We start from the raw sequence: 15,500 nt of genomic DNA on the forward strand, positions 1-15,500 counted from the left end.
GAAGGCTCCGGTCCGGTTGTCCACGGTCGGTCGCAGTCCACGCGTGGAGGCGACGGCTCTGTCCAGCTTGGTCTCGCTTGGTCCAACGGTAGCAGCCGGCGGCTGGCAAGGCTAGCTAACGGGGACACAGCTACACTGGTTCAGCTTCAGCACGGTGTGCGTGTTACTGACTCCGCCATCTTAGATCCACTTCTCGTTTCTCTCTCTCGTTACTCTCTCTCGTTCGGATTCTCTTCACACTCTGACTCACAGACCACTTCCGTCTCTATATATACACCACCGAACCTAGCATCCGGGTCACGGACACACCCCGGATATACTACGTCATCAAACATATACATAAACATTACAATAACAATACATACACCTTCATAAACGTACAGGAATAGTATAGAAAATAATAAAGTAAATAACAGGGGCAAAATAGGGCTGGTTTGGGGAAACTAAACTGGCTCTAAACTGTGGGCCTTCACAACAGCCGCCCCATGAAACCCTCGGTTTCAGTTAACTAGGGAAGGCACACTGGCTAGGCTGCTCTAGCAGCGTGAGGTAGGAGGTGATAGTGTCCTTCGTAATTTGAGGGAGCTCAATCAGGCGTGCCACAGGTCGGGTGTAAGTGCGACCACCAACGTCCACGATGGCCGTCCGCACCCTTCCATCCGGACCCGGCAGGACCTTGGTCACTCTGCCTGTCTGCCAGGCGGCGCGTGGAAGGGACTGGTCGACCACCAGTACCACGGCACCTTCGGACAAGTTGTCTCTCTCCCTCAGCAGAGTCTTCTGCTTCTCCTCCTTCTCCAGGGCGCGGATGTGCTCCTCGAAGCAGATCAGAGCGTCTTCCTTGTCCATGTTCTGCAGCTCCTCGTACTCAGCGAAGGTGGGGTTGTCCAGCAGGTACTGCTGGGCCTCGGACCAGGTGGTGCGGTAGGTGACGTTGGCCATGTTGTCCAGAATGTTCTTCAGCGCCTCCCAGTTCCTCTTCCTGAGCTGCTTGGCTTGTTCCTTCTCCTTCTTAGCCTTGTAGGCCTTAAACGCTTGCTTCTTCTCACTCAGCTTGGGCAGGGCGCTGTAGCGTGGGTCGTTGATGATCATTCTCATGGCTTGCTCCCATGACGCGTTGGATGAAACACCATTCTCCTTCAGAAGCTCTTTGAAGGCCTGCTTGGCCTCCTCTTTTGGGTTCCACTTGTACGTTTTCTTCGCCAACTCCAGCCTTTCCTCCTTGGAGGCGTCTACAATACTGGCTGAGACTTCCATGGCTGACGTGTACTCGACGGAGTTGACGGGTGCGTCAATGCTGACCTCGGCCACGTGAGGGTGCATGGCCACCTGCAGGTGTTCCTCGGCAACAGCTGTTGCCGCCATGGCCTCCATGTCCATCATGGTCGCCATGGTAGCAGCAGGATCACCCTGAAGAGTGGGGACGGGGGCGGTGCCAGGAGCTGCAGCTTCTACCGTCCCATTCTCCTCCGCTTTGATCATCGCTTCAAGATCTTCCAGCTCTTTGGGCTTGGTCCACCGGGACTCCTTAGTCTGGGAGTTGTAGTAGTAAGGCTTTCCCGTGTCAGACTTGTACTCCTTCCACGGGCACTTAGACAACATTTGCTCAGCAGGAGATTTCAGGTCGTCTGGTTTCTCCCCTGAGGACTGTTTAGTCTCTGTGTTGTAGAAGTAGGTCTTCCCATCCAGAGACCTATGCTCTGTCCACAGAGACTTCTTCTTTGGTTGGTCATCCTGTGGTGAACCATTTGTGGTACTAACTGTTCCAGGTGCACTGGCAGCAATAGATTCCACTCCAGGCGGTCCGGTTGGTTGGTTTGCTTCTTCGGTTCGGACATGGAGGGATGACGTAGCTCTCCCGTCGCTATCTCTCCCCTCGGTAGCGCCTTGGAGGGCCCACCCAAGCGCAGTCTTAACAGCCATCGGGCAGCCTCGTGGTCCTCTCAGCGGAGGACGGAGCGACACGATCAGTTCAGCGTTGTCCGAGCCGATGAGAAGGGTTGGCTCCGCTCCTTCTATCGGATGTAGGTCTACTCGCCGTAGGTGGGAATATCTTGCGCGTAATCTCTCCAGGGGGTAGTCGTAGCGGGAGAGCGCTAGCTGGTCTGCGGTGAAGACATTCCGAAGCCGATATCTGTCCGACGGCCGCCCCGCCGGGGAGATAGAGAAGTTGATTCTCGCCCCGGTGACCTCTTTAAGGTCGCGACGTATCGTGCGCAGAGTCAGCTTCTCCGCAGTCCCTTGGAGCCCCAACTGGCGCACTGCCCCCTGGAGAAGGATGGTCCGTTCCGACCCGTCGTCTAGAACGGCGTACGTGTCGTACACAGCGTTGTTGTGGTGAAGTCGGACCTTCACCACCTTCAGTAGGACCTTGGAGCCGCTGCTCCGGGCTGGGTCTAGGTAGTAGACAGGTGTTGCCTCTTCCGGTGCGCTACCGGACCTAGGGCTTCTGGTGCCCTCCGTGGACCTGGCGAGGGAGACCTCGTGTAGGATGTTGAGGTGGACCTCCTCACAGCGATTGCACTTTCTCCTCAAGGTGCAGTTCTTAGCCAGATGGTCGCGCCCACAGTTCCAGCACCTCTTGTTCTCCTCGAGCCACCTCTGCTTGGCCTCGGTACTCAGGTTGTTGAAGTCACTGCACTCATTGAACCAGTGCTCGCTGGTGCAGTACGGACATGGCGGTGGACCTCTCCGTCCCTTTTGAGGGGGTTGAGAGGAATCCTTTCCCTCAGGTCGGGCTTTCCTCTCTCTCCGAGGCTCCTCCTCCGTGTGCAGCACTCCTACTGGGCGTCCTCTGTTCGAGCTCGGCCTGTCCCAGCGGTCTCCCTTCTCCCTCTCCTTCTTCGGCTCAGCGTAACCCATGGCGTCTACGTTGGTGTCATGCACTTCCTCCAGTAGGAACTCCGCGAAGGCAGCCATGCTCAGACCCAACTTCCCGGGGTTACGAACGCGCTGCTGTCGCCGGAACCTCTCCTGCCGGAAGCGTGGGATCTTGCGGAGCAGCCGCTCTACGTTGGAGGTGCTGTTGATCTCGCTGGCGCCAGCTGGGCCCTGCGTCTTCAGCATTCCAACCAAGGTGTGCACGCGGAGCGCGAAGTCATCCAGCGCCCGGTCATCCTTGATGGGGGCCTGCTGTTCGAGGGCTTGCAGTTCAGCAAGGGCGTGGTTCCAGGGACGACCGTAGCGGGCATCCAAGTCGGCGAGCGCTCTGGTGTAAGGTGTCGGTGCGGAGGCATGGGCCAGTACCATGTTGTGGGCTCTGGGGTTCCTCACATGCTGAAGGAGAATCGCATATTTGTAGGACTCTGAGCAGGAGTCGTCCAAGAGCGTATCTAGGCAGATGCGTAGTTCCACATACTGGCTCCTGTCCTCGTCCTTGAAGAAGGGGAACTTGGGTCCCTCCACCTGGGGAAACATCCTGTAGTGGATGATCGGGGCTGGAGTGACGGTCTGGGTGTCCGGCCTGCATGCATTTTGGTGCACTGGAGGACCTAGGGGTGTGCTACGCTCTTGGGGGATGGCTCCCCTCCCGGGCAGCGACGCTGGCTCCCTCTGGGCCGCGTAGCGGTCGGGTCCCTGGTCCTCTTCCTTCCAGGTGGTCAGCTGGGCCTGTAGTTGGACAGTCACGGCGGGGGTCATGGAGCCATCGGCGGGGGGTTCAGGAGATGGCACTCGAGAGGGCCGTGCGGAGGATGCTCTGGAGCTACGGGCCGACGGAGCTCTGCTGATGCACACGTCGCGCATGGTCTGCAGCATTTCCTCCATCTTCTCCGCGTGCAGTTGCTCTCTCTCCATCTTCTCCGCGTACAGTTGCTCTCTCGCCATCTGCCTCTCCGCCGCGCGTTCCGCCCCCTCCATCTGGAGGCGCTCGCGCTCGAACTGGATGCGTTCCCTCTCTAACGCCTCCTGGCGCTGTCTCTCCGCCGCACGTTCCGCTCTGTTCATCTGGAGGCGTTCGCGTTCTAGCGCCTCCTGGCGCTGCCTCTCCGCCGCGCGTTCCGCTCCGTCCATCTGGAGGCGTTCGCGTTCTAGCGCCTCCTGGCGCTGGAGGCGTTCACGCTCGAACTGGAGGCGTTCCCGCTCGAACGCCATCTCGGCCTGTTGGCGCATATATTCTGACAGCGCGGCACTACTCCCTCTGGAGTGTATGCTATCCGCCCCAGAGGCAGAACTGCCCACGGAAACCCTGGACCGGGAGGAAGCCACTGAACGGCAGGAGCTAGGTCTCGAGCGCGCCGTACTGGGAGGCAGATCGTTAAGGCTGAGGCCCTCCCTCTTCCGCCCGCAGGCGCTGTCGGACCGGGCCTCTCCTTCCTGCTCTTCCGTTTCTACGGCAAAACCCTGCTGTTCTGCCATCTCATCCTCAGGCTGGTGCTCGTTGATGGCTGTCTCGGTGCTAGCCACCCGCGCGCCGGCGGACACCTCGGCCTCTCCGACCACTGTATCCCGTGGAGTGCGCTCCTCACTACCACTCAGTGAGCTTTCGAGCTCAAGCTCATACTCCTGTAACCTCGGAGGCAACCGCGGGACTCTCTGTGGTCGTGGCTCTGGCTCAGGGGGCGGAGAAGGGGGGGTAACTGTCTGGTCTGGTTGGCTGCGCTCAGCCATGCTATCACTACACTACCTATCCGGCTCGAAGGACCAATTGTAACCAGGGAGTAGCTAAAAGGACTGTAGAATTTAGGAAGGGCTGGTTATCTAACTAACTCTGAGCTAAATAAGCAGTGTAGGAGGATAGAGGTAGGGGGCGCCAGCAAACCTTTAGACTAGCATTACCATCGTTAGCATTAGCATTGGAATTAGCATTAGCATTAGCATTGGAATTAGCATTAGCCTTAGCATACAAACAACTAAACACACGGTAACGGTATCCCATATGAACAAACACATTTATTTACATAACTGATGTATACATCCCCAGATATATACACTCCCTCCCCGCCGGCCACACACACACTCAATCACTCACTCACAGTACCTAGCCTGGAAAAGGCTTAGAGTCTGGCGCTGCAAGGAGCGCGTTGAGGCCTTGTTGGAGCTCGCATGTGCTTCGAGGAAACAGCAGACAAAGGGGGGGGGTGACGTAGCAACGCGAAGGGAAAGGGGCTTCTTCGTGGTCCACGACGAGGGGTGAAGGCTCCGGTCCGGTTGTCCACGGTCGGTCGCAGTCCACGCGTGGAGGCGACGGCTCTGTCCAGCTTGGTCTCGCTTGGTCCAACGGTAGCAGCCGGCGGCTGGCAAGGCTAGCTAACGGGGACACAGCTACACTGGTTCAGCTTCAGCACGGTGTGCGTGTTACTGACTCCGCCATCTTAGATCCACTTCTCGTTTCTCTCTCTCGTTACTCTCTCTCGTTACTCTCTCTCGTTCGGATTCTCTTCACACTCTGACTCACAGACCACTTCCGTCTCTATATATACACCACCGAACCTAGCATCCGGGTCACGGACACACCCCGGATATACTACGTCATCAAACATATACATAAACATTACAATAACAATACATACACCTTCATAAACGTACAGGAATAGTATAGAAAATAATAAAGTAAATAACAGGGGCAAAATAGGGCTGGTTTGGGGAAACTAAACTGGCTCTAAACTGTGGGCCTTCACAACAGTTAGATTGCTTAGAAATCTTGACGTTAGAATTATAAGGATCTCCATTTTTGTCAAAATTTGGTTTTTTACATAATCTGATCCATTAGGTGTTTCTTAATGCCTGTGTGGTGTTATTTTTTTAATGTTGAAATGTTTTAGTTAGTAATAAATAAAATACAAAGGTTCCATCTCACAAAACATAATGGAATGTACAAACTTTGACGCTCAATATCTCTGAACTACCCTAAATGGAGATAGAACCTTATAATTCTAAGCTCACGAAATGTGGGAACACTGGGCTGTGGGACCATTGGGCTGTGGGAACATAGACATGCCCTTTGTTGTTGTTGAATCCAAAATTGCACTTTCAATCTCCTGCTTTCCATTCAACACACACAGCTACACAGTCCATAACAGAGAAAGCCTATGGGGCCTGAACACATTAACACACGTACAACACAGAGATGTCAAAACCCTCAGAAACCTACCAGAGCATATTACTTCTGAAAAATTCAGAAGCCCTTCAACCTTCTATCTAATTATGCTGGCATGAATTATCAAAATCTTCTTGTTTTCAACTGAGGTCATTTTAACTGGACACACAGCGCAGTCTGGTACCATCCAGGTGTGAGGTCATTGGAAAAACAGGACTAGAATATGTATGCCTAGTTTCTAATGATTATGGTATATTTTGACACACACACACACACACATAAACTGTATATAATGTATATGTTACGGTACATGTGGGAATACGGTACATGTGGGAAAACTAGGGTTAGGGTTAGGTGCTAGGGTGTTGGGGTTAGGGGTAGGGTTAGGGTTAGTGTTAAGGTTAGGGTTAGGGTTAGACATGCCAGCATGTACCAAGTCGACGTAGCACCTAACCCTAACCCTAGTTTTTCCACATGTACCGTATTCCCACATGTACCGTAACATATACACCTGTAGAATTTGTCTTTTGCACACATTCATTGACTTGTATAGTTCTGTAAGGATTCTCCTGGCAAGGGGGTTTTATGACTTAGCATTCCTTTGTCCTTAGAGCCACATGGTCACATGGTCAAGGCATTGTCCCCACATGTTCATTTCAAAATGGCTTATGTGACCTTTAACCTGAAGTGACAGTAACTCCTTTTTATTTTTATTTTTTTACACCTTGACCATCTCTATTAATGTGATAGGCCTGTATAGATACCTTGTCATAAACTTGCATTTGCATATCATTGAGGGCATTTCATGTGTGACAAAGCGTGACGTTAGAATTATAAGGTTGATTATGATTATAATCATCATAATAATCATAATAATCATAATCATACTTTATTTTTCTTCTTTTATTTGTATAGCACTTGCAGCTCAAAGTGCTTTAATTATTATATAATCATCATTTAATAATTTAGTCATTTAAAGGCAATGTTAAAAATATAGGTTTTTAGTCTTGACTTGAAAATATTTGCTAAGGTTGCATCCCTAATGTAAATGAGGTAATAATATTGTGTTTATCTTGTGGAATAAATATGTATATTTTAGCTACTACTATCCAACTGCAGCTATCTGTTACCACGTTCAGATAGCTTCATGTTTGTTTTATGTATGTAACCCCATAGTTGTGCTGTTGCCTGTCTTGACCAGGACGCTCTTGTAGAAGAGATTTTTAATCTCAATGAGTTTTATTCCTGGTTAAATAAAAAATAAAATAATGTTGTCCTTTTCTTTACAACCTAACAGTTGTTTCCTCTTCATTGACTCTTCATGGGACCTTGCCTGCAGCTGGAGAGTTAGCTGCGAGCCTTGGAGGTGTGTGTGGGCCCAGCGAGCCTGGCGTGATGGCTGTGAGGCCCTGGATGAGGACCTGGACCTCTGGAGGACCTGGACCTCTGGAGGTACCTGGTGGGGAGGCCCAGGACCCAGGTGAAGGAGGTGAAACCCAAGGTCCAGGTGAAGAAGGAGGTGAGGCCCAGAGTGGAGCTGATGTCGGTGAGGCCCAGAGGCCAGGTGTGGGCCCCAAGACCCAAAGTCCAGGTGATGGCAGTGAAACCCAGAGTCCAGGCCCACCTCATCGACCAGGCCCACCACGTCGACCAGGCCCACCTCATCGACCAGGCCCACCACGTCGACGAGGCCCACCACACTGACCAGGCCCACCTCATCGACCAGGCCCACCTCATCGACCAGGCCCGCCTCATCGACCAGGCCCACCACACTGACCAGCCCCACCTCATCGACCAGGCCCACCTCATCGACCAGGCCCACCTCATCGACCAGGCCCACCACACCGACCAGGACAACCACACTGACCAGGACTACCACAATAACCAGGACAACCACAATAACCAGGATAACCACACTGACCAGGACAACCACAATAACCAGGATAACCACAATAACCAGGACAACAACAATAACCAGGACAACCACAATAACCAGGACAACCACAATAACCAGGACAACCACAATAACCAGGACTATCACAATAACCAGGACAACCACAATAACCAGGACAACCACAATAACCAGGACTATCACAATAACCAGGACAACCACAATAACACCAATCACCTTACAACACCTACCAGACCTACCAAACTGACCTTGCACATGCATCCAAAAAGCTCTCTCACTGATTACCATTCACCACTGTCTCTCTGGGCAGCTCAGTCGCGCTGACGCGCTGACGTAATCAAAGATGGCGCCGACCATGGCTGCTATGTTGCTACAGCTTGTTGTGTTCTGTCTGTTCTGTGTCTCCGTGTCCTGCCTAACGTCGTACACAAGCGACGTCCTACAGCACATGAGGGGTTTAACCCCACCGGACATCTTCCCCAAACTACTCACCCATTCCACGGACATTCTGGATATGCTTGTGAGGGGGACCGCGTTTTTCGCCAGAGCTGTGAGGTGGATCAGAAGGCAGCGAGGTCGGAGAGCTGGCTGTTTGGTTCGCCTTCGGCGGAGAGGAACGCGACCACCACTCCCGGGCATATTCCTGAGCAACGTGAACTCCCTCTGCAATAAAATGGATGAACTCCGGTGTCTCGTTGCAAGGAGCAGCGACTTCCACTCCTCGGCTGTCTTCGCGTTCACGGAGACGCACCTATCTTCATCTGTCCCCGACGAGGCGGTGGAGATAGAGGGATTCTCCGCGTTCCGGGCTGATAGAGACTTCGAGGCGGTGAGCAAGTCTAGGGGAGGGGGGTTAATGTTCTTTGTTAACGTGCGCTGGAGTTCCGAGGTGACAGTGCTCCACAAACACTGTTCCACGGCTATAGAATCCCTATTCATCCTCTGCCGTCCATTTTATTCCCCCCGTGAGTTCAGCTCATTCATTCTCGCGTGTGTCTACATTCCACCTGATGCGGACGTCACCGCAGCAGTAGACACACTGGCAGAGCAATTAATGAGTGTGGAACGTAATTACCCGGACAGTTTTGTTGTTGTTTTGGGGGATTTTAACCAGGCTAATCTTAGCCGGGCGCTCCCCAAATACAGGCAGCAAGTCACGTGTCCCACCAGGGGGGTGAACACTCTGGACCATTGCTACTGTACAGCTCGTCAAGCCTACCATTCTGTCCCCCGTGCTGCACTGGGCTACAGTGACCACATCCTCATACACCTGATCCCTCGCTACAGGCAGAGGTTAAAACTCTCTAAACCTGTTGTACGGCGATTCAGGGTGTGGTCCAGTGAGGCATGTGAGCGACTCTGCGCCTGGTTGGAGAGTGCAGGCTGTGACCAGGACTTGGTGGAGTGGGCGGGGCCAGAGGCTGGTAACAATCTGGATGTATACACAGACACTGTTACATCATTTATCAGCCTTGGCGAGGAGGTGTGTGTCCCCCTCCGCTCCAGGAAGTCCTTCAACAACGACAAGCCCTGGTTTTCATCCCAACTCAGGCGTCTGAGGTCAGAGAAGGAGGTGGCTAGGCGCAGTGGGGACGTGGACCGGGTCAAGCAGGCCAAGTACAGGTTCGCCAAAGCGGTGAAGGAGGCGAAGCATCGCTTTTCGGAGAAGCTGCAGAAACAGCTCTCTGAGGGGGATTCCGCCTCCGTCTGGAAAGGCCTAAAGACCATCACCAACTACAAACCCAGGTCCCCGCTGATGTCCGACAACCTCCCCCTCGCTAACGAGCTGAACGAGTTCTATTGTAGGTTTGAGAAAGAGAGGTTCCCGCCCACCCCCGCCCTCTCCCTCCACACCCCCCGGCTACAACCACCACCCCCGTCCCCCAGGGGGGCCAATGTCCCTCCTGCTACCCCCCCCCTCCCCCCCCCCCCCCCTCCCTCCCCCCTCCTCACCCGCCCCGCCCACCCCCACCCCCCTTTCCCCACCCCCTCTCTCTGTCACAGTGCGAGAGGTAAACAGACTGTTTAAGAGGCAGAATCCCCGGAAGGCAGCTGGTCCGGATTCCGTCTCTCCCTCTGTCTTGAAGCACTGCGCCGACCAGCTGGCCCCGGTGTTTCCCCACATCTTCAACGCCTCGCTGGAGCTGTGTCACGTCCCAGCGTGCTTCAAGGCATCAACCATCATCCCCGTCCCCAAGAAGGCCAAGGTCACAGGCCTCAACGACTACAGACCCGTCGCTCTGACCTCCGTCGTCATGAAGGTCCTGGAGCGCCTTGTCCTGGCCTACCTGAAGCTCATCACGGATCCTGTGCTGGACCCCCTGCAGTTCGTGTACAGAGCCAATAGATCCACGGAGGACGCCGTGAACATGGCTCTGCACTACGTACTAGAACACCTAGACACTGCAGGCAACTACGCCAGGATCCTGTTCGTGGACTTCAGCTCGGCCTTCAACACGATCCTCCCACACATCCTGGAGCACCAGCTATCCCTGCTGCAGGTGCCGGTCTCCACCTGCAGGTGGATCACGGACTTCCTGACTGACAGGTCTCAGCGGGTGAAGCTGGGGAAGAGCATTTCCAGCTCCAGGACCACCAGCACGGGCTCCCCGCAGGGCTGCGTCCTGTCTCCAGCACTATTCTCCCTCTACACCAACAGCTGTGTCTCCCGCCACCCCTCGGTCAAGCTCCTGAAGTTTGCAGACGACACCACCCTGGTGGGCCTCATCTCCGGGGGGGACGAATCTGCCTACAGGGGTGAGATCGAGGGGCTGCAGAGCTGGTGCAGTTTAAACAATCTGGAGCTAAATGCTCTAAAAACAGTGGAGATGGTGGTGGACTTCCGAAGGAAAGCAGCCCTGCCCCCTCCCATCACGCTGGGAGGTACCCCGGTGGCCTCCGTGGAGTCATGCCGCTTTCTAGGCATGACCATCTCCCGGGACCTAAAGTGGGAGCAGAACACCGAGGCCCTCACAAAGAAGGCCCAGAAGAGGATGTTCTTCCTCCGGCAGCTGAGGAAACTCAGGCTGCCGAGGTCCATGATGGTCCAGTTCTACACGGCCATCATAGAGTCCATCCTCACCCACTCCATCATCACCTGGTTCCCTGCTGCAACGACCAAGGACAAGGCCAAGTTGCAGCAGGTGCTACATTCAGCAGAGAGGGTGATCGGCTGTCCCTTGCCCTCCCTCAACTCCCTGCATGACACCAGGGCTCTGAGGAGGGCAAGGAAGATCATGGCAGACCCCTTCCACCCCGGCCACGGCCTCCTCACCCTGCTTCCCTCTGGAAGAAGGTTGCGGCTGCCTAAGGCACTGAAGGCCCGCCACAGGCTCAGCTTCTACCCCTCAGCCGCCAGGCTGTTAAATGACTCTGGCTTCCCCCCCCCCCCCCGCCCCCAAGTCTGCCCAGGACTGAACTGGACTCACTGTAAAAAACTCTGCACTGCACTTTACTTTATACCGCACTATCCAATGCACTGTTGTCTGTCCTGTGTTGTTGTTGTGTTGTCCTGGTTTTTGATATGTGAAAAAAAGTATAAACGCACTTGCTGTGGTGACGAAGCAAATTCCTATATGTGTAATGCATAGTGGCAATAAACGTTATCTCAATCTCAATCTCAATCTCAATCTCAATCTCAATCCACACCCTGGACAAGCCCTCCACCTGCCCCCTGGACAAGCCCTCCACCTGCTCTCTGGACAAGCCCTCCACCTGCCCCCTGGACAAGCCCTCCACCTGCTGCCTCTGCCACCACCTCTGCAGCCCGTCCTCCACACCGGCAAGCGTTCCTACAGGTGTCAGGTGTGCCAGCAGGGCCTCCCTACAGGTGTCAGGTGTGCCAGCAGGGCCTCCCTACAGGTGCCAGGTGTGCCAGGGCGCCTACTCCCGGCTGTCAGGGCTGTGGGTGCACCAAAAGAATGCCAGGCACCGACCGGTCTCCCCCCCCTCCCCCTCAGATGAGCTGCCTGCCTCATTTACTGTTCAAACCCTAACCCTAACCCCCCCAGTTTGAAGACAAAGACCGTTTGAAGACAAAAGATCTTCAATCATATACATTGGTTAGAACAATTTGTTTAAAGGAGAAGATATGGCTAACTCCAAATTAAGTTCAGTCTGTCGATGCTTTAATTATATATACAAGTATGTGTGCTTGTATTGTGAATATTGTAAATTCGGAGTAAATATAAATAAATACTGTATATATAATTTGCTTATGTCACGCAAATCTTTTAATTGCTACACGAGGGTGTGTGTGTGTATGCATGTATGTATGTATCTTGTTAATTAGCCAATGACAGATAAATAGGCAAACATTTAAATAAAATGTGCTGACCATAGTCTTTACAATGGAAAGCTGCTATTTACACACAACAGCCACTAGTCTTGGCTGTCTTGTAAATTCGCCTGCCTCCTGCACAGAAAAACTGCTAAATAGCTTTATACTAGCTTATCCTGATGTGATTTTGAAAATGTAAGGATACTTGGTGGTAGAACGCACATATCTAGGAAAAGTCATGAAAGCTGGATCCATACCAGTTCGCCTACAGAGCCCACAGGTCCACTGAGGACGCCATCGCGACGACTCTCCACGCCACTCTATCCCACCTGGAGAGGGGAAACAGCTACGCGAGACTGCTCTTCGTGGACTTCAGCTCCGCCTTCAACACCATCCTTCCAGACAGGCTAGTGACCAAACTACTAGACCTGGGTCTATCACACTCTATATGTGCGTGGATCAAGGACTTCCTGACCGACCGCCCCCAGAGGGTGCGGGTGGGCCCCCACACCTCCACAGCCCTCAGCCTCAGCACTGGGTCCCCCCAGGGCTGCGTGCTAAGCCCCATCCTCTACAACCTCTACACCTACGACTTCACCCCCGTCCACCCCAGCAACTACATCGTAAAGTTTGCAGACGACACCACCGTGGTGGGATGTATCTCGGGGGGGGACGAGGCGGCGTACAGGGATGAGGTAGAGCAACTGAGCAAGCTGTGCAAGGTTAACAACCTGCTGCTGAACAAGTCAAAGACCCAGGAAATCATCGTAGACTTCAGGAGGAAAAAGTCCGAGATCCAGCCCCTGCTCATCGACGGAGAGAGCGTGGAGAGAGTCTCAACCCTCCGATTCCTGGGACATCACATGCGGGATGACCTGACCTGGAAGGACAACACAAAAGGCACCATCAAGAGGGCACAACAGCGGCTATACACCCTGAGATGCCTCAGGAAGGAACACAGCAAGCAGGAGATACTGGTGACCTTTTACCGCGGCGCAGTGGAGAGCATCCTCACCTACGGCATCTGCAACTGGTTCTCCAGCTGCACAACAGCGGAGAGAAATGCGCTACAGAGAGTAGTGAGAACAGCACAGAAGATCACCGGCGCCCCCCCTCCCCTCTCTGGAAGAGCTGTACAACACACGCTGTCTCAGGAAGGCCTCAAAGATCTCCAGGGACCCGACCCACCCTGGGCACGTACACTTTACCAGGCTGCCCTCGAAAAGGAGGTTCAGGACCCTGGCCGCTAAGACAAACAGACTGAAGAACTGCTTCTACCACAGGGCCGTCCAGGCCCTGAACACAGCAAAGACCTAAGTTCTGGGCCCTGGACAGTCTGGACGGATTGTATGGCAGCTGCTGGACTGAAAAAATCAGGTGTAGTGCTGAGGCACAAACATGTACATTTCAAGCCTGCAAACTGTGACACTTTAAATAACGTGAAAAAATACTATTGTGCAATATGACAACCCTAGTCGACTATCTGTACAGTATAGTAAAGTGGATTGTGTACATAGCCTTTATTTATGTAAACCAGCTCCTTCCCTTCTTGTGATTTTTTTTAAAAGTTTTTTTTTTTTTTTCCCTTCCTAACACCAGGGGAGCCACCCCTCCTAAATTTCGTTGTTTGGTACCTGTACTGTAGCAATGACAATAAAGTCCATTCATTCATTCATTCGAAAGGAGGGTCCTGAAATTTGATCGAGTGCAAAGATATACACATTTTTACTCACAGGGTCAAATGACCCCATCCATGGCTGTTCTAGTGTTAAAGGCATAATCAGGAACATAGAGACCTGCTAGGATACACAATAGGTAATGGAATGATTACAAATATGGAAGGAGCATGATTATATTGTACTTGATTGCATTAAATCAGCCTATTCAGAATAATCAGGACATGTTTGTACAGTTGTTGGTTTAGTAAACAGGAGTTGACATGTTAGAGTAAAACATAGTTCAGGTTTTCAGTGATCATACAATATATTAAGTAAAAAAAAAATGAATTCTGCTAACATTTTCATTTTCAGCTCAACAAACAAATGGCTAGATATGATTCTGAAGACTCAATAGCAGCATAGACATAACAGAAGATGAATATCTGGATCAAAGAGATACACAAAAAACATGACTGTCTCTTTTGTGAGATAGCACAATCAAAATTAGCCCAGCACCTGGCACAGATTCATAAAAGTAAAGCTGAAGTTGCAAAGGCCCTTTCTTTACCAAAGAACTCCAAGGAAAGAAAGCTCCAACTGACCATACTGAGAAAATGGGGGGACAGAGCACACAGCATTAGTGGCGGACTCAGGCTGTTTGAAGGGCAGGGGCGAAAAGAAAAAAAGGGCTACTGCACAACATGGGACCCCATCAGTGCACATGGTCAAGTTTAGACCATTGGAAGGGCAGCCAATAGGGCACATCCTCTCATTTTCGCCACTCAAAAGGGCATTTTTGCCACTCAAAAGGGCACTTAAGAGAGACGTTTTTCAACCGTGGGGGCACCAGGAGGGGCGGTCGCCCCCCCCTGCCCCCCCCATGAGTCCGCCAGTGTGTGTGTGTGTGTGTGTGTTTGGCTGATTAGTATGATAACACAATACAACATACAGCCATTTGTGTGTTATGTATGGCACCAGATGTCCAGCGAGCCACCCCTCCCTCCATATCTCACCTGCTTCTCCCTGCTGGGCTTCTTGTGGCTCAACAGCAGCTCCACGGCTCCCACCACCTCCTTGCGTATCGCGTGGAGCAGCGCGTCCCCCACGTACACGTTGTAACTGAGCAGCAGCTCAACGATCTCCAGGTTCTCGTTCTCTATGGCGATGAGCAGCGCCGTGCGCCCCAGCGGATCGATGCAGTTGATGTTGATCCTGAAGTAGATCTCGGCGTCCTCGAGGGCCTGTTTGACGCTGGCGTAGTCTCCCTTCTCCACGGCGCTCAGATAGGCCCTCTCCAGCGCGGAGAGCTCAGACTCGGCGCGTACGATGCGCAGTGGGATGCGGTCCCGGTACGAGGAGTTGTCCGTTCTCCCATAGTATAGCTGTGACATTGCTGCTATGGCTAGGCCGTCACACAGCCGGGTAGGTAGGATAGGGAGCACCACCAGGGGACAAGACAAGACCAGACAAGACAGAGATGTGTGTCATGTAATGTTGAGAGGCGGCTCAAGGACAGCATTTTCAAGATTGAAAAAATGCTTTTACAGACTGATTTAGATCTATTTATTATGTGAATACTGCAGGTATTCCGATGAGATGTACTGTAACATTGAC

At 52.8% G+C, this 15,500-nt stretch overlaps 1 protein-coding gene across 1 annotated transcript in view; it reads right to left on the bottom strand.

Annotated features, from left to right (window-relative positions):
* The window catches only part of trpc4b (transient receptor potential cation channel, subfamily C, member 4b), a gene marked incomplete at both ends in the record, with an annotated part of 33,251 nt that extends 17,974 nt beyond the window's left edge, over positions 1-15,277 (bottom strand). Inside the window, one exon of the mRNA XM_080526508.1 lies at positions 14,900-15,277. Coding sequence (XP_080382634.1) covers positions 14,900-15,277 — 378 coding nt within the window. The remainder of the gene's footprint in view (positions 1-14,899) is intronic.
* Between the last annotated feature and the right edge of the window lie 223 nt (positions 15,278-15,500).

This window comes from Nansenia antarctica (assembly GCF_963989245.1).
Source record: "Nansenia antarctica genome assembly, chromosome: 1".
NCBI lineage: Eukaryota > Metazoa > Chordata > Actinopteri > Argentiniformes > Microstomatidae > Nansenia > Nansenia antarctica.